This window comes from Chelonia mydas, chromosome 1 (assembly GCF_015237465.2).
Source record: "Chelonia mydas isolate rCheMyd1 chromosome 1, rCheMyd1.pri.v2, whole genome shotgun sequence".
NCBI lineage: Eukaryota > Metazoa > Chordata > Testudines > Cheloniidae > Chelonia > Chelonia mydas.
In genome coordinates, this window is record NC_057849.1 from 9946854 (window position 1) to 9965988 (window position 19135).

Consider the following 19135-nt stretch of genomic DNA (forward strand, 5'->3'; position numbering starts at 1 on the left):
ACTGACCGAAGCCGAAATTTTTTTTTTTTAATTTGCAAAAACGTTCGAATTTGACTTTTTGTCCACAGTCAGGTGAACACTTGCAAACTCTCGAAAATATTTCCAGGCTGGGAAAACTGTTTCCCGCCCAGTTCTACACCTGCCCTGCTTCCCGGGGGCTTGGATCTGCTGCTGCTCAGGGTTAGTGAACACACCCAGGCACCCTCGTGCATGCACACACGAGGGCTGGGTCACGTGCACTTACGCGCCCTGTTCTCTCGCACTATTGCATGCAACGGCGTATGGCTGCATGCGCACCCGCTGGCACACCCAGGCATACACCGGCACACCGGTGGCGACACAATCCCTTGCACATGCGGATACCCTCATGTGTTTGCACACTGACACACCCGGGATCTCACAGTCACACGGGCGGGCATTGGTTACGCACCTGGGCAGTCGCTTGCACCCGCTGACGTGCTCTCCTTCGCACACTCAGCCAGGCCAACCCATGCTGACTCCTTGACAGCGTCAGATGTGGCTTGCTCCAACCCCACCCCCACCCCCCGCTGCCCACACACTCACACCCGAAAGGTAGTGACCCTCTCCTTCAGCCCCGTGCTCGGGGCACCCTCCGGTGGCACTGTGGGGCATAGCCTCGGCATTGCACTGGGGACCAGGAAATAACTTCACCTGTTGGGCCTAAGGCCGGACAGAGGCAATGTCTCTTCCAGAGAGGCATTGATTTCTGCCCCGAGGGATGGCCGCTGCTCCCAGGGCGATGGGTGGGGGGAATTAATGGGAAGCCACAGATGTTTAGAAACCATTTGATGGTATTAACAGGGGCTGGGGGGGAACCCACCAATAGAGCAAGGCTGGGGTTAAAGCAGTGACTTCCCTCACCGGTAGGACACAAAGCTTATCCCCCTTGGACGGCGTCTCTGTTCCATCACCTCCGCGTCGTCCTGCCCTCCTCTCCCCTAGCCCCTCTGAGCATTTCTCTTGTACTCCCCGGAATGCCCTGTGGGAGAGGCGGAGTGGCCTAGTGGCCCGATGACTGGATTTGGGGGGGCAGGGTCAGGAGACCTGGGTTCCATTTCTAGCTTTGTCACCGGTCCCGCTCAATGCCTCAGTTTCCCCTCCCACCCTTTGTGTAGACTGTACGCTCTCCAGGGCCGGGACTAGCTCGCGCTCTGTGTACATGCAGCACCTAGCACAGTCGGGCCCTGATCGCCACTGCTACCCTAACACCGCTGAGCTGACGGCAGCACCCTGGGGGAGATCCCGCTCGTCAGGGCCCTCAGGACACCCAGCGCTCAGGCCTGCTCCCGGCCAGGGGGTGTCAGGTGCTTGTGGACAATAATGAGGGCTAATTAGGACGCCGCGTGGGGATTTATAGGAGACTGCGGAGGTCACAGGCAGGAAGACGGAAGTGAGCTTTGGCTGGTGACTGGTCTTGAGCCCGGGGTGGGGGAGTGGAGCAGACTTGTCTAATTAACTCCAATAATGAACTCAGATAACCAGATTTCCCTTCCCCCCCTCCTCCCCCCACAGGCGCTCCTGCAAGTGGCTAAGAACCTGTTTACGCACTTGGGTACGTGGCTTTTTCTGTTCCTATGTACTGCTGGGGCCATGTACTGCTGGGGCCCGACTCACTGATGGGCCGGCTGGGCGTTCGCCTCTAGGTCTGTACATTCCTCTGGCCCGGGGTTGGTGGTGGCAGGGTGGGGGCCCGCTGGGAAGCCACATTCCTAGTGGACACGGGCCCCTATGGGAAATCCACGGCAGCCTCTCTGCGTGCGTTACACAGGGAGGGCTCACAGCCCTGTCTTCTCAGCTCCAAAATACGGCTCCCAGGGCTTCAGCTAACAGAGCAGCTTCAGCTGGTAGCAACGGTGGGCCCTTCTCCTCTCGGCAGAGCAGTCACGAGCGGGCAGCATCTCTCGCTCGCACACACCCACACACACACCCACACACACAGATCCCCTGTACACCCCCACATCCCCTGCACATGCATGCATACACACACACACAGATCCCCTGTACATGCATGCATACACACACACAAATCCCCTGTACACACACATACACAGATCCCCTGTACATGCATGCATACGCACACACAAATCCCCTGCACACACACACACACAGATCCCCTGCACATGCATGCATACACACACACAAATCCCCTGTACACACACACACACAGATCCCCTGTACATGCATGCATACACACACACAAATCCCCTGTACACACACACACACAGATCCCCTGTACATGCAATGCATACACACAGACAGATCCCCTGTACACACCCACACACACCCACCCACCCACACAGATCCCATGTACACCCACACCCCCGCACATGCATGCATACACACACACAGATCCTCTGTACACACACACACACCCCTCCACCAATATGTCACAGCCACGTCACATCACGGAGACCCATCCCTGCACCCCGAAGACGTCCCCAGCCAGCTCTCCTTCTGTTTGCCCCACAGGGCGTGGGCGCTGCCCTGCCCTGGGATCCCATGGGAAACCCCCAAACACTAACGAATAAGGAGCCCGGTCTCCCCAGCCTTCCTGTAACGGCCGCCCCCATCAGTGCCAATCCGCAGCGGGTTAGTGACCTGGGCAATGCCCAGTGCAGACTGGGCTGAGAACTGCCCGCTCCTTTCTCACGGGGGACACCTGGTGACCATTCCGTGGGGTGTTTTCCCGTTGGCTGGCGGGGGGGTTAGAAATCGCAGCTTGGGTTGTATCCACTAAGGGGCCACATGGTAATGCCGTCCAGCGTCGCTGGCCTCTCTCTACAGGGACGCTCCTCTCTAGCTGGGTCCTGACCCCCCCATTCAGCCATATGGGGGGGGGATCACAACCCCTGGAAACCTGTTTCTGGCCCTCTGCCCTAAGGCTTTATGCTCTCTGTAGGCTGCCCTGGGAGGAGGTCAGCCCCGTCTCTGTGTCATGTGCTGAACCAGCCCCCCCAGCTCTAAACATCTGGGGAGGTGTGGGTCGGCTCTGCCCTGCTCCTGACTGCACGGCCAGCCCCAAGCTCTGTAATGGGCTGGAGACACTGGCCACCGCCTCTGTGCTTCACGAGTCAGGCCCAATTCCCATCGTAACGAAGGAGAGGGTGAAGTCACAGGCTAGTGTCTAACCATTAGGCCTGCCTTCCTCCGGCTAGTTAGCTGGTTAGCAGGCTGACGTCCCCTCCCCAGCTCTCGCACGGCTGCCCCCAGTTGGCTGTGTGCTTCCAGACATCCTCGGCTCCTCTCCGAGGCCGGTGGGACCCCCGAGGCGCAGCGCGACACGGCTGTACACGTAGGCGGTGGAGATAAGGCCGAGACGGATTGCCGAGGGCAAACGCTCCCACAAAGAGCAGGGCTCATCGGGGTGGCCCATGCCCGGCCCCAGAGCCAGCTCCAGCAGAGACGCCGGCCGTGTGAGGCTGTGATAAATGACTGCCCGGCAGCCGGGGCTGGGCGAAGCCTGCCGGGGCGCTTGACTGGGGAAGAAGCCCAGCCCAGGGCTGGCAGCACACCGTGCTCCTCCGGTCTGGGCGCTCAAGCAGGCCACGTCCGTGTGTCCAGAGGCCTGGGGTTGGAGTCAGGGCATCAGGGCCATGTTAAAGGGCTGTACAGCGGTGTTAAGTGCTAGCTCCTGCTCTCAGTGACCCCAGGGGGCTCCAAGTCACATCCCTCCGGCTTTACCCCGGTGTCATGGCGAGCAGAATCTGGCCCTTGCACCATTTATATAGCACCTGCTTCATCCCCGGGCATCTCGCCGAGCCTCCCAGCCTGCCTGCAGAGTAAGTAAGTGGCACTGTCCCCTTGTACAGATGGGGAAACTGAGGCACGGGGCAGGGAAGTGACTCGCTGTGGAGGGAGCTGGCATTGGGGCCGGGATTAGAACCCTGGCCTGTTCAGACTACAGAGCTGCAGCCTGGCATCCTAGTAATGGGTCAGGTATGGGGCTGACAGCCAGGACCTTGGCCTAACCCCATAGCTCCTGCTTTGGGGTGTCGTCGGCGCCCATGCGCCACGACCCGAGGCCACCAGCTCTGGTCACAGAGCCGTCCCTTGGAGAGGCCTCTTGCTCAGCGTCAGGGGGCTCAGGCCTAGAGGTGAGAGGCTCCGTGGCCCCTTGCCGGTGCCCGGAACCGCCCTGCCCCTGCCCAGGCTGCCTGGGCCTGGTCTGAGCTGCCAAATGATCTGCTTCTCCCCCGCAGACGACGTGTCGGTGCTGCTCCAGGAGATCATCACGGAAGCCCGGAATCTCAGCAACGCCGAAATGTGAGTGAGCGGCTGCTCTGCGCGAGGCGTTACCCTGGGGGCGGGGAGTCGGCCTGGGTGCCCCCTGCTCCCAAGGAGGCCGTGTGTGCACGCACGCTGGGATTACGTTCCTGGACCTCTGCTGCGGCTGGGACATGCGCCGGGAACAGCTGATCCTGTGGGAAAGCTGCTCCTCCCTGGTTACTTTTACAGCTCTGATCTCCGGCTCCCCGGTGTAAATCTCCCCCCTCCTCCTCCTCACGCTCGCTCCCCGCGCCATGCCCCAGTCGGGCAAAAACCTGCAGACTTCCTGAGCGTGGAGACGGGGCCTGGTTCTCCTCTCACGTCCCCCCCGGCGTGAATCGGAGCAGGTCCGGCAAAGCCAGCAGAGCTGCTGCTCCAGGCATCCCCTGCCCCGGGCTCAGGAGAGGCCAGGCCCTGCTCTCTCTGATCAGCGTGGCTTTCTCTTGGGACTGTCCTGGGCCGGATCCTGCCCAGGGCAGGGGCTCAGGGCTCAGGTCTGCACTTAGAACGCAGCTGCCCGGCTGCCTGCTCCCTCCAGCGCATCGCGAGGAACAAGGTGACGAGCACGCCGCAGTCCCGTGTAATCCTGTGCCCTGGAAAGGCAGCAAAGCCGCCCCAAGGGGCTTGAGGGTTGCTGTCGCCAGCCCTGGAGCATGCCAGGCTCACTCACCTGCTGCACAGCCGCATGGAAACCCCTACCCGAGACCCCCAGCCCCACAAAGGTACAAACACGGGGCCTGACCCTGCGCTCCCGAGGCTGGCCCTGGGAGGGCAGCACTGGGCCTGATTCACACGGGCTTGGCCCACAGGCCAATAGCCCAAGCAGCTGCAGAGACTCGGGCTGGGCAAAACTCAGTCACACGCAGCCTACCCAGGGCTCGAGGAGAAGTGTGTTCTTTGGCTCTTGCTGTATGCATCTTCGTGTCCCAGAGAGAGACTCCTACGGTGCAATATAATAGCTGAGAAATAGACCACGATTGTGTGACTAACAACTGCAGCATAATGATGCAGATGCACAAGGGCAAGGGGCAACATTAAAGGTTCATGTCCCAGGGGGCAGAGTTAGGGGTATGTGTCCTGGGGGCTGGAGTCAACGTTACATGGTGTGGGGGCAGAGTTAAGGTTACATGGCCCAGGGGGGCACAGTTACGGTTACACACTTCCAATCTTAATTTTCTCCTTCTCAGGTGTCCGCATTTGCAAATATAGCAGGAAGAGGAGCATAAATGTTTTAATGTCCATGTTTGTTTTGAGTGCAGAGGACTAGATTACCCCCTATCCATGAGAAAAACCACAGGAAGGGACCAGGGTAGAGGACATAGGGTTGCCAATTTTGTTTGGATGTATGCCTGGAGGTTTCATCACATGACATAACCTTTAATTAAAGATTAATCTTAAATTCTTGGAGACTCCAGGTCAATCCTGGAAGGTTGGCAACCCTACATAATGCAGCTGTTGGCAAACCAGCTAATTTTATCCAACACGGCCCCAAAGTGTTTCACATCTATCCAAAGGGATCTCTGTCCACCACAGAAATGTAGCCACCACTGAAATGCAGCCACCTCTGGGGTGGAATGCGGCAGCTGCTTCTCAATTCCCAACAGCACTGCATAGTTTCCTAGAATAGCAGGGTTGGAAGGGACCTCAGGAGGCCATCTAGTCCAACCTCCTGCTCAAAGCAGGACCAATCCCCAACTAAATCATCCCAGCCAGGGCTTTGTCAAGTTTAGGACAGGAGGTGAAGAATACCTTGTCCGGAAGGAAGAGCCGGGGAAACTGAGGAAAGCCGAATGTCATTACCCAGCTGGAATGTAGCCAGAACTGTGGGGCTAACACCCCATGCCACAGGATCACTGGTGATCACAGAGGCCAGGATCAAGGGGATCTCTCGTCTCATGGTGGGGCGCTGGGTCAATGAATCCAAAGGGGAGATGTGCTAACCAGAGGCCGTGGGCCTGGTCCGAAGCCGAGGGGAGTCAATGGGAGTCGTTCCTCTGCCTTGCATGGGCTTTGCCCCGTGACTGGATGGTGGAGATCTGGATGGTGGAGATTTGCCCCCGCTTTCTGTGGAGATCTGGCTGAGCGGCTGGTTGTCTCTTGCAGATGCTCGGTTTTCCTGCTGGACACGTTCAGCCATGAGCTGGTGGCCAAGGTGTTTGACGGGGGCGTGGTGGATGACGAGGTAAGCCCTCCCTGGCGGGCCTGGGGCTCACCAGCAGAGGGAGCTGCGAGCGGTGGCGTCGGGCCTGGAGGATGGAGCAGGCCTGAGGATGAGGTCAGGCCGAGGGGGTCAGCTGGAGCCACCCGCTCCAGACCAGGGGGGGCTGGTCATGAGGAGGAGAGTGGTCTCCATGCCAGGCCGAGGGCGCTGCTACATGAGGGCCAGGAGATGGCGACTCAGCTGGGACAGGGAGGCCAGGCGGGGGTTGGAGATGGAGCTGGAGAGGGGCAGGGTGCAAGGTAGGGAGATGGGACCGAATCCCAGGAGATGGGGATGGGAGGTGGTTCCCTGAGAACGAGGGATTGGACAGAGATGGGCATGGGGAGGGCTGGACAGCATGGGGCCAACGTCTCGGTCAATCCTGTCCCTCAGAGCTACGAAATCCGCATCCCAGCGGATCAGGGCATCGCAGGTCACGTGGCAACGACGGGGAAGATCCTCAACATCAAGGATGCCTATTCCCACCCGCTCTTCTACCGTGGGGTGGATGACAGCACCGGCTTCCGGACCCGAAACATCCTCTGCTTCCCCATCAAGAACGAGAGCCATGGTGAGAGCCCGGGCAGTGCTGGGCATCGGGGTGCAGCTCCCCGGGTGCTGCCAGGGCACGCGGGCATTGGACACAGCACTCCCTTGATGCCGCGCCCCTGGGGTGCCGCGGGCGTCGAGACCACACAAGGGCAAAGACCCATCAGATCCCGGCTTGGTCGCCAGGGCGTAGTTTCTGACCACGTGTTCTCCCAGAGCAGCTTTCCTCGAGCTGGGATCCATTGGTGGCCCCCGTGCAGCCAACTCCTCCGTGTCTCCAGCTGCCTCCGCCAGTCTCCTGGCTCCTCATTCCCAAGAGGAGCCTGGCAACGGGTCAGAGCAGCTGGAGATGAAGGGAAGCGGAGAAGGTCGACAAGCAGCCTCTGTATTAATTCTCCACCGGTGCTGAGGATGAGGGGGCCCTGCTCTAGTGGTGGTAGCAGGACCCCTATGGCCTGCTCGCGGCTCTGTGATCTCGGACAAGGCACGTGACAGCTCTGTGCCTCAGTTTCCCCACTTCTCAGATAACGAGCATGGAACTGACCCTTGTCACGGGGCGGGCTGTGAGAAGGGAGGAGTGAAGTTAAATTGCCCTGAGACTTGTTTAAGTGCCGCGCGCTTTGGAGACCCCAGCCCTTCCCCGGGGCAGAGAGTCCTGCACCCCGAAGGATGGATGGAGCCTGATGCTCAGCCCATTGCACCCGGGTGGCAGGGTGAGCTTATGGCTAACGTACAGGGATAAGATTCAGGAGGGTGTGTTACCAACCCTCTGCGAGTCCCTTGGCAAGCCACTGAACTGGTGCCTCAGTTTCCCCTGTCACAACACCTGTCACAACATCTGGGCCTGATCCCCAGCAGGCGTTAACTGCCAAATCTCCATTGAAGTCAGCAGAGCTACACCGCAACACACCAGCTGAGGATCTGGCCCATGTCTATGTAGCCACCTTACCGGGGACTTTATTGTTAGGCTTAACTAAGTGTTCCTAAGTGCTTTCAGATCCCCAGAACCTGAGCTTGGTGGAGCCTGGGAGTCCCCTGGCCCGCCGGCACCAGTAGGCTGATTTAGTCCCGGGGCCGCCACGCACGCACGCCAAGTCATGCTGACTAGGCAAGTCCATCGCCAGCCCACCCCCAGTGGACACGTTCCCGGTGCCAAGCAGCCGGGCTGTCCAGCCCCCGTGGGTGTTAGTCGTATTGCAGTGAGGCCCTAGCCAGGCCTGGGTGCTAGGGGCTGCACAGACACTGCAAATGCCAGGCCCTGCTTAGAGAGCTCACCATCAAAACGAGGATGGGGGAGCTGGCTCTGAACAGCATGGTGCTGTGCCACACCCCTTCTGGGGCCACGGGGCTTCCAGCCCAGCACCTTACACTGGCCTGGCCCCGCCCGGCAGTGACCATCTACGGGGGGGCAAGTGGCAGCCCCCACGTTAACACCCTCTATGCCAGGTCATCCCCCCTGCAGTGGGATCACACTCTGGCCCTCCTGTGGGCAGCCAGGTGGCCTCGGCCCTTCCCCTGTGGGACTGGAGGGCAGCACGGGCTGCCCTCGGGGCTCTGTCATGTTGGTGAGTCAAACCACCTAGTGCGAGCGGCCCGGCGACGCTGCCGTTAAACGCCCCCCACCGGTACCGCTAGCAGCCGGTCGGTCCCTGCCGCCTCCCCCGACCTGGGTCCTGCTATCCCCAGGCCTGTGGGCATGTCGCCCTCTAGTGCCAGCCCCACTATGGCAGCCTGGCGCTGACTGGGCGGTGTGGGAGAGGCGGGCCCTGAAGGTCCCTGGTTCAATTCCCTGCCAGTGGCCGTAGAGTGTCTGCAAACAGCCAGGGGGAGCAAATCCTCAGGGCACGTAGTGGCGCTCCCCACTCAATTTCAGTCCTTCCCCGCTCCCCTAAAAGCCGGTTTGCTTAATCCTTCGCTGGCCTCCCCACCAATCCCTGTGGGATGCACCGTGCCCCACCAGGGACACACTCTCCCTCCCCTGCCCTCTGGCCAGACACGCAGGGCTTCACGCAGGGCTTTGACCTTTCCTCCCAACTCAACTTGCTCGCCCAGTGCTGGGATTTGTGGGTCGCTGGAGTGGGAGGCAGGAGGGACCGGCTCCCACTCCCCCAGCCCTGCCCCCTCTGGACCAGCGTCCTGGACAGACCCACGCCGGAATGCGGCTGGGAGTCCAGGGCGGCCGGGTTTCCCTGTGCGTCGGCCCCGGCCCCGGGCGCCGGTACACTGGGCTCTCGCTGCTCTTCCAGAGGTCATCGGGGTGGCGGAGCTGGTCAACAAGATTAACGGGCCTTGGTTCAGCAAGTTCGACGAGGACCTGGCCACGGCTTTCTCCATCTACTGCGGGATCAGCATCGCCCACGTAAGCGGCGGGGGGGCTGCCTCATGTGGGTGGGTCCAGCGCCCGCAGGAGGAGGGGTGGATTCCCATGCCGGGCTCTCAGTGGCTCGGGCAGTGGCCCATCCTTGGAAGCTGCCGAGCTCCCCAAGTCCCTTTCGCTGGGGAGAGGTGGATGCAGTGGGTCGGGAAAGGCTGGGGACCCAGCGACACCCCAGCAGCATCTGCCTCCCTGCCCCAACCCTGACGTTTTCAGACCGGCTGCCCTCTACGGAGCGTTCCAGGCGGCTGTCAGCACAGAGCGGGGTGAGCCTGGGCCCCCCGGGTCTAACTTCTCCCTGCGACTGGACACCAGACTCTTCTTCCCTTCCTGTCCCAAGTGGTTGTGTGGCTCCGCACTGCCTGTCGGGTTCCACCCCAGAGACAGCCGCATTTCAGCTGCACGTGGAGAGGGGAGCATAGTTACAGGTAGCGAGCAGAGCCCCAAATAACGCTGGGTCATTGGTGAATCTTGTCACCTCTCGGCACCCTAGGGGAGATGGAAGGCGATGCCCGGCCATGTGCGCGTGAGTTCAGGTCGGGGGAGTGGGGGGCTGGAGCTCAGGCGCGCCCCAGTGCTGCGTGCCTTAGGCCTAAGGAGACTGAAAGGCTTGAGTTCCTGGAAAGATTCATGCTGAGCGCACGGGGCGGGGGCTCAGGCCCTGGGAGAGCCAAGGGTAGCAGAAGCATGTCCGCCTGGGGCTCTGACCACCCTCTGCTTCCCTCCTCTCCAGTCGCTGCTCTACAAGAAGGTCCACGAAGCCCAGTACCGAAGCCACGTGGCCAACGAAATGATGATGTACCACATGAAGGTCAGGGTGTGGGGGGTTCCCAGGGAATGGGGCCGAGGCGGCTGGGGGCGTGGGGCTGGCTGTCACTGTCTCCGCAGCACTGAGCCGTGAGTGGGGATGGGTGACGCCATGAGTGTCTGGCTCATCTTCCTTCTAGTTCCCCCCGGAGGGGCCAGTCTGCGCTCCCTGGCCTACAGGCTGCTGCACACTCAACGTTACTACCTTGCTCCACCCCAGAGCTGGCTGCATTTTAGGGGCAAACTCTGGATTTGCCCCAGTGTAACCGGGTCACAGCCTCTGACTACCCCGATGGGTCAGCAGTGCACTGACTACCCCAATGGCACTAACTGGCCCCCACGTTGACAGGCTCCACAGAGAGGCCAGGGGGCAGCATGGGCCGTGGCGCGGGAACCCTCTTGCCTCCGGGTCAGATCATGGCGCCAGTCCCGCCGCTGCCCAGGCTGTACCTGGTGGACAGAGGAGCCTGGCACAGGGCTGTCAGGGCAGCACTGCGCGCCCGTGCCCAGCTGAACACGGCCTGTGTCTGCAGCTCCTCCGCCAGGCCCAGGCTTTGGCCCCGGCGTTCACAGCCCCTCCTGGCGCTTCCCTTGCAGGTCTCGGACGAGGAATACAAAAAGCTGCTCAGTGACGGGATCTGCCCCGTGGAAAGCATCGATTATCGCTTCGCCGATTTCACCTACACGCCGCGCTCGCTGCCCGAGGATGACACGCCCATGGTCGGTGCCCACGGGGCCGGCGTCTAGGGCCTGCCCGTCCCTGAGAGGGGGATGAGCCAGGGGTTAGGGGCTAGCCTAGGGTGCCCAAGGTGTGGGTCTCTGCCACAGCCTGCATGGGCGGATCACTCTGTGCCTCCAGTGTCTGTAGCCCTGGGCCGCCTCCGAGGGGTGCTCGGAGAAATCCAGGAGGTGTCTGATGCTACGGTGATGGGTTCTAAGTAGGTACCTGAGACAGCCTGGGCTAGGATCCAGCTCTGGCTTGGGGCATCCGTCCGCCAAGGAGCTGCATTCGCCTTTGTTTAACATGGGTGTCCCGCGCTCCAATCCCACCTCGGGTCCAAGGCGTCGATACGATTTCCTGGCATCACTGGCTGCCCCCCGGGCCCACCCGGGGGTGGGGGCCTGACAGCCACTGGTGCGTCAGCGCCAGCTTGGTGGAGAGTTTGTGCCGTATGTGGCTGCTGCCCCCAAGGAACGCCGAGAGGGGTGCAGGGGGTCATCTCCATTCCCAGCCGGGCCCCCTCAGCGCCAGCCCCCTGCCAGGTGTGCCCGGGAGCAGCCTCTCAGCCAGCTCTCCGCTCCCTTTCCCTCCGCAGGCCATCCTGAGCATGCTGCAGGACATGAACTTCATTAACAACTACAAAATGGATCGCCAGACGCTAGCCAGGTGGGCTCACTCGCGGCTCGGCACGGGGGCTTGGCTGCACTGGGAGCCCAGCGTCCGGGGCGGGGGAGAGGTTGTGACCAGCAGGGGGCGCTCTTGCCCAGCACTTCGGTACCAGTTAGGCCCCGTATTAGGGCTGGAGCCGGAGAAGAGGAAATACCCGGATGGAGACACGCATTGGGCAGCCGCAGGGCGTCAGGGTGTTACAGAGACCGGGGGGTGGGGGGGTCGTTCAGGGCAGGGGAGAGCAAAGCACCTAGCACGCACTTGGCTCAGTACAGGTAACGGATAATGGCAGGGCGGGGACTGGGAGCCAGGATTCCTGAGTTCTGTTCCTGGCCCTGGCACGTCACTCTGCCCATCTGTAAAGTGAGGCCAAGGATCCTGACCCGTCTCCCTGTGAGGCTTAATGGAGTGGTGTGTGTGCAGCTCTTTGAGATCCTCGGCCGGGAAGGGGGTGGAGCAGGGCAGGGGCACGGGCATAGGAGGAGGTGGACAGCCCACAAACTAGCAAGCCCCTGGCCAAAGGAGTCAGGGCCAGCAAACAACAGAGGGTGGCCCTGCATAAACAGCCTCCCCGTCCAGCTCATGCTCCTACCCCGGGCATCTGAGCCCACGCACACTCACAGGTACACAGACCCACAGATCCACACACGCTCACAAGTACACAGACACACAGATCCACGCACACTCACAGGTACACGGATACACAGATCCACGCACGCTCACAGGTACACAGACCCACAGATCCACGCACACTCACAGGTACACAGACACACAGGTACACGGACACACAGATCCACGCACACTCACAGGTACACAGACACACAGGTACACAGACACACAGATCCACGCACACTCACAAGTACACAGACCCACAGGTCCACGGACACACAGATCCACGCACACTTACACATGCACAGACACACAGATCCATGCACGCTTACACGTACACGGACACACAGATCCACGCACACTCACAGGTACACAGACCCACAGATCCACGCACACTCACAGGTACACAGACACACAGGTACACAGACCCACAGATCCACGCACGCTCACAGGTACACAGACACACAGGTACACGGACACACAGATCCATGCACACTCACAGGTACACGGATACACAGATCCACGCACACTCACAGGTACACAGACACACAGGTACACAGACACACAGATCCACGCACACTTACACATGCACAGACACACAGATCCACGCACGCTTACACGTACATGGACACACAGATCCACGCACACTCACAGGTACACAGACCCACAGATCCACGCACACTCACAGGTACACAGACACACAGGTACACAGACCCACAGATCCACGCACGCTCACAGGTACACAGACACACAGGTACACGGACACACAGATCCACGCACACTCACAGGTACACAGACACACAGATCCACGCACACTCACAGGTACACAGACACACAGGTACACAGACACACAGATCCACGCACACTCACAAGTACACAGACCCACAGGTCCACGGACACACAGATCCACGCACACTTACACATGCACAGACACACAGATCCACACACGCTTACACATACACGGACACACAGATCCACGCACATTCACAGACCCATGGACACACAGATCCACGCACGCTCACAGGTTCAGGCAAGTGCATGCACACGCCTGTGACACGGCAAGGAGCTGCAGAGCCAGTTGCGCCCAGGGCTTGTGAGCACAGCAGGACCCGTGATAAATACACTAGAAGCAAGAGGAAGACAAGGACAGGTTTGGCCTGTTACTCAACGGGTGAGGGGGGGAGGGGGGTTTGCGGGAACAATAACAGAAAATGTGGAAATGGCAGAGGTGCTAAATGACTTTTTGTTTCAGTTTTCACCAGAAAGGTGAGTAGCCATTGGGCGTCTAACATAGTGAACACCAGAGAAAATGAGGTAGGATCAGAGGCTAAAATAGGAAAAGAACAAGTTAAAAATTACTTAGACAAGGTCGATGTCTTCAAGTCACTGGGACCTGATGAAATGCATCCTAGAATACTCCAGGAGCTGAGTGAGGAGATATCTGAGCCATTAGCGATTATCTCTGAAAAGTCATGGAAAACAGGAGTGATTCCAGAGGACTGGAAAAGGGCAAAAATAATGCCCATCTATAAAAAGGGAAATAATGACAACCCGGGGAATTACAGACCAGTCAGCTTAACTTCTGTACCTGGAAAGATAATGGAGCAAATAATTAAGCAATCAATTTGCAAACACCTAGAAGATAGTAAGAGGATAAGTAACAGTCAGCATGGATTTGTCAAGAACCAATCGTGTCAAACCAACCTGATAGCTTTCTTTGACAGGGTAACAAGGCTTGTGGAGAGTGGGGAGGCGGTAGACGTGGTATATCTTGACTTCAGTAAAGCTTTTGAGAGTGTCTCGCATGACCTTCTCATAAACAAACTAGGGAAATGCTACCTAGCTGGAGCTGCTATAAGGTGGATGCATAACTGGTTGGAAAACTCGTTCTCAGAGAGTAGTTATCAGTGGTTCACAGTCATGCTGGAAGGGCATAACCAGTGGGGTCCCACAGGGATCAGTTCTGAGTCCGGTTCTGTTCAAAATCTTCATCAATGATTTAGATAATGGCATAGAGAGTGCACTTGTAAAGTTTGTGGACGATACCAAGCCGGGAGGGGTTACAAGTGCTTTGGAGGATAGGATTAAAATTAAAAATGATCTGGACAAACTGAAGAAATGGTCTGAAATAAATAGGATGAAATTCAATAAGGACAAATGCAAAGTACTCCCCTTAGGAAGGAACAATCAGTTGCACAAATACAGAATGGGAAATGACTGCCTAGGAAGGAGTCCTGCGGAAAGGGATCTGGGGGGTCATAGTGGACCACAAGCTAAATATAACGCTGTTGCAAAAAAAGCAAACCTCATTCTGGGATGTATCAGCAGGAGTGCTGTAAGCAAGACACAAGAAGTAATTCTTCCGCTCTACTCCGCACCGATTAGGCCTCAGCTGGAGTATTGTGTCCAGTTCTGGGCGCCACATTTCAGGAAAGATGTGGACAAACTGGAGAAAGTCCAGAGAAGAGCAACAAAAATGATTCAAGGTCTAGAAAACATGACCTAGGAGGGAACACTGAAAAAAACTGGGTTTGTTTAGTCTGGAGAAGAGAAGACTGAGGGGAGACATGATAACAGTTTTCAAGTTACAAGGAGGAGGGAGAAAAGCTGTTCTCCTTAACCTCTGAGGACAGGACAAGAAGCAATGGGCTTAAATTGCAGCAAGGGCGGCTTCGGTTGGACATTAGCAAAACTTCCTAACTGTCAGGGTGGTTAAGCACTGGAATAAGTTGCCTAGGGAGGTTGTGGAATCTCCATCATTGGCGGTTTTTAAGAGCAGGTTGGACAAACACCTGTCAGGGCTGGTCTGGATAATACTTAGTCCTGTCACGAGTGCAGGGGACTGGACTAGATGACCTCTCGAGGTCCCTTCCCGTCCTGTGAGTCTATGACATGGCAGTTCATGGGTGGAAGCGCCCTGCCCTGCAGCCTGCCCGGTGTTGGAGCACGGGGGCAGTGCGGGCGGCCGGCCAGATCCGAGCGCCGGCTCCCCGGGGGCGGCTGCCTTCTCATCCCCTTCTCCCTTGCTCCTGCCAGGTTCTGCCTGATGGTGAGGAAGGGCTACCGGGACCCTCCCTATCACAACTGGATGCACGCTTTCTCCGTCTCCCACTTCTGCTACCTGCTCTACAAGAACCTGGAGCTGGTCAAATACCTGGAGTAGGTGGATGGTTACGGCTCCTGCAGAGAGCCAGCTTCCCCCCGCCCTGGTTCTGTACCCCGGCCCCTTGGCCTGTGTATCTCCCAGCTCGGCTGGGCGGGCGACCTATACCGCCCCCTCTCTCCAGCTGATTCAGCAGGTGGCGCCCTGCCCTCCAGTCTCCATCAGCCCAGTTCCCTGGCTTGGTGCTAGGGGGCGCTGCACCGCTCTCCAGGGTGCACCAGCTGACACAGGTCCTCGCCGCTTCCCCACAGCACATTGCACAAGTCAGGGGGTTGGCCCTGGGCCGTTCCACACTGCCACACTGAATTCCCACATGCGCTGCTCCTCTTCATTTCCTGTCCCAAACCATAAGGCCCCTGCATGAAACGGCAGCGTTCCAGCCCAGAAGTGGGTGCACGAAGTGATCCCTGCACCTGTGGGTAGGTCCGTTGAGCTCAATGGGGATTCCCCCCCCCCAGCCCCGAACACACTTTCAGTGGCGGCAGAATGTGGCTGCCTGCTTGGAGCTGCAGAAGTGAGACTAGTTCAGACGGCCCCGGCGCCAGAGTCCCGTCAGCCCGGAGAGGTCACTGCAGAGAACGGGCTGAGCTGGCCCCCAAGAGAGGGAGGCGTTGCCCCAAGAGCCTCTCTCGTCCCTCGTCACCGTGATTCAGCGGGTCCTTCTCTCCACAGAGACATTGAGATCTTCGCCTTGTTCATCTCCTGCATGTGTCACGACCTGGACCACAGAGGCACCAATAACTCGTTCCAGGTGGCTTCGGTAAGGCCGGGGGTTACAGGAGATCCGTTAGTAAACCCAGCGGGTTACAGGAGATCTGCTGCTGAGGCTGGGGGATTACAGGAGACCTGATAGGAAGCCCAGGGGGTTACAGGAGATCTGCCGGTGAGGCCAAGGAGTTACAGGAGATCTGATGGGAAAGCTGGGGGGTTACAGGAGATCTGATGGGAAGGCCAGGGGATTACAGGAGATCTGCTGGTGAAGCCGGGGGATTACAGGAGATCTGATGGCGAGGCCCAGGGATTACAGGAGATCTGCTGGTGAAGCCGGGGGATTACAGGAGATCTGATGGTGAGGCCCAGGGTTACAGGAGATCTGCCGGTGAGGCCGGGGGATTACAGGAGATCTGCCGGTGAGGCTGTGGGGTTACAGGAGATCTGATGAGAAGGCCGGGGGGTTACAGGAGATCTGCCGGTGAGGCTGTGAGGTTACAGGAGATCTGATGAGAAGGCCAGGGGGTTACAGGAGATCTGCTGGTGAAGCCAGGGGATTACAGGAGATCTGCCGGTGAGGCTGTGGGGTTACAGGAGATCTGATGAGAAGGCCGGGGGGTTACAGGAGATCTGCTGGTGAAGCTGGGGGATTACAGGAGATCTGATGGTGAGGCTGTGGGGTTACAGGAAATCTGATGAGAAGGCCGGGGGATTACAGGAGATCTGCTGGTGATGCCGAGGGATTACAGGAGATCTGTCGGTGAGGCTGGGGTGTTACAGAAGATCCTCAGGCACCAGGCCTTTGGCTCCCTGATGGGGCTGGAGATGAAGCTGCTGGGGGTCGGGCTCCCTGGACACCTCGTTGTGGGGGAACCAAAGCCCTGGGGACCTCGCTCTGAACATTGGGCAGCTGTTGCTAAGCAAAGGAAAATGTACAGCGACAAGAGGTGACATAACTTCCCCACAACCCCTCCAGGGGCAGGGGGAGCCATGGTGCTGGGAACACTGCAACTGCCATGAGCCGAGCACCCAGGACCTGCCCAGCCCTCGCGGGGATCGTGTGGCTTCGTCCCTCGCTGGCTCCTGCCAGCTGCCCCAGATCTTGTTCCAAAACCCGACCTGGCCCCAGCTCGGGAATGAGCTTCAGGGGCGTTTTCGCCTGCTTGTTTTTCATTCTCCCTCCCCTGTGATTCCGGCTCCCAGCCCCGCCACGAGGCAAGGGGCTGGAAAGGCTCCAGTCACTTGGCTCGGGTTCGAGGAGACCACTCCTACGTCACAGGGGGACGGCCTGGCCTCCTGTTCGGAGGGTGGGATCCCTCCCAGCCCCCAAGACGCAAGGGCCAGCGCCTCTGGCTGACGCCAGATCTCAGCCCTGTGCCCTACAATGGGAAGGGGACCTGCTACATGAGCAGAGGGATGGGGCGGGGAATATACAGCCTGTGGGCCATAGCAACGGAACGTGCCCACCCCCCTCGTGGCCTGGGTGTGACACTGGCGGCCGACCTCGGCCCCCTGCACCTGTAGATGGGCTCCTGGTCCCAAACCCCACCAGCCCCAGCGCCAGGGTTGGGTCCCTTCTGAGGCCAGGCTGGGAGGCCGGCAGGGCTGTGGCAGGGGGGCACCTGCCCAGCTAGAGCCCCCACTAACCCTAAAGCTCCAGTGAGACGGACGCCCTCACCCATCACTAGCTGGCCTCCCCACACGGTGCCCCTCTGTCTTCCAGAAATCCGTCCTGGCGGCGCTCTACAGCTCCGAGGGCTCTGTCATGGAGGTAAAACGCTTTCTGCCCCGCGCCTCGCCTCGTTCCCGCACCCTGCCGCACTCAGGGCGCGGGGCCTGGCTCTGGCAGCTGCTTGCCTAGCTCACCAGTGAAACAACTGCGGCAGTTCTCAGCCTCGGGGGGGCTCTGCAGCTCCACACTGGCAGCGGGGCAGGGTGGCTGTCACAGGTGCGGGGGCCATGGATAGATGGGCATGGAGTTCCCCATCACCTTCTCCCTCACCCGGGGACAAGGAGAGAGGGCATCTTAGGGAAAGCCCAAGGCCTGGGGGGTGGAATATCAGGGAAAGCCCCTGCCTGCCCCCTCCATATGTTTCCCACAGCCCAGCCGTAAGGCGCATGGAGTCCTGCCCCACTTGTCCCTACAGGCTGGGGAGGGGGAGTGCATGCACCAATGGGGGGTGCTGCCCCCTGGTGGAGCCCTCTCACTAATGCAGCCCTCCCTGCCGTGCCTCGGTTTCCCCCCGCAGAGACACCACTTCGCACAGGCCATTGCCATCCTAAACACCCACGGCTGCAACATCTTCGACCACTTCTCCCGCAAGGTGAGTGGGGCGGAGCTCGCTGCCGGTGCCCCTCACCCCTGACGTGCAGCCCCCCCGCTAGTCCAGCCCTGCACCCCCCCACAGACACACTGTGCTGCCGGCACCCCTCACTCCTGATGTGCAGCCCCCCAGCTAGTCCAGCCTTAGACTCCCCACCGCCCGTTCTGTCGATGCACCTTGGCTGCGTCCAAGGCCCCTGACTCCTGACCCACCGGATCCCCTGGCCCTTCAGCCGGGCCATATTGTACCAGATTACGTGGTGCTATTGGCTTCTAGGCATGTGCTGAGACTGTTTCCCTTTCGGGCGGGGCCCCCCTCAGGATTAGAGCCCTGCTCTCCAGGTGAGAAGGGCCAGCCAGGCACTGCGCCTCACTGAAGCCACATCCAGACGGAGTCCTTCTCCCAGAGGTGTGAGCCTGGGCTTCGCTCCTTGGTTCCTTCGGCGCATCGCGTGGCCAGATGCAGCGAGCCCCGTTGTGCCAGGTTCGGACAAGCCACGCCTCCCTCCTCCTGGATCCGAGGCGTCTTTGATCCAAAAAGGGTTTCTGCTTCCAGGGGAAACTCTCACTGATTAAACAAAGCCCCTGACCCAGCTGTGGACTCCACTGGATAAAAGCCGCAGGGCTGCGAGGTGGAAGGAAGCGTGGTCTAGTGGTTAGAACAGGTGATGGGGACTTGAGTCTCCTTGGTCCCATTTTCCGTCCTGCCACTGAGTCGTTTG

General features: G+C 59.5%; 1 protein-coding gene across 3 annotated transcripts in view; it reads left to right on the forward strand.

Annotated features, from left to right (window-relative positions):
• PDE2A (phosphodiesterase 2A) overlaps positions 1-19135 on the forward strand; it is a 363204-nt gene that overhangs the window by 333904 nt on the left and 10165 nt on the right. For all 3 annotated transcript variants that reach the window (XM_037914731.2, XM_037914822.2, XM_043527204.1), the window contains 12 exons: positions 1534-1573; positions 4221-4284; positions 6391-6469; positions 6881-7058; positions 9283-9395; positions 10144-10221; positions 10815-10937; positions 11534-11604; positions 15253-15375; positions 16052-16139; positions 17814-17861; positions 18340-18414. In XM_037914731.2, coding sequence (XP_037770659.1) covers positions 1534-1573; positions 4221-4284; positions 6391-6469; positions 6881-7058; positions 9283-9395; positions 10144-10221; positions 10815-10937; positions 11534-11604; positions 15253-15375; positions 16052-16139; positions 17814-17861; positions 18340-18414 — 1080 coding nt within the window. The remainder of the gene's footprint in view (positions 1-1533; positions 1574-4220; positions 4285-6390; positions 6470-6880; positions 7059-9282; positions 9396-10143; positions 10222-10814; positions 10938-11533; positions 11605-15252; positions 15376-16051; positions 16140-17813; positions 17862-18339; positions 18415-19135) is intronic.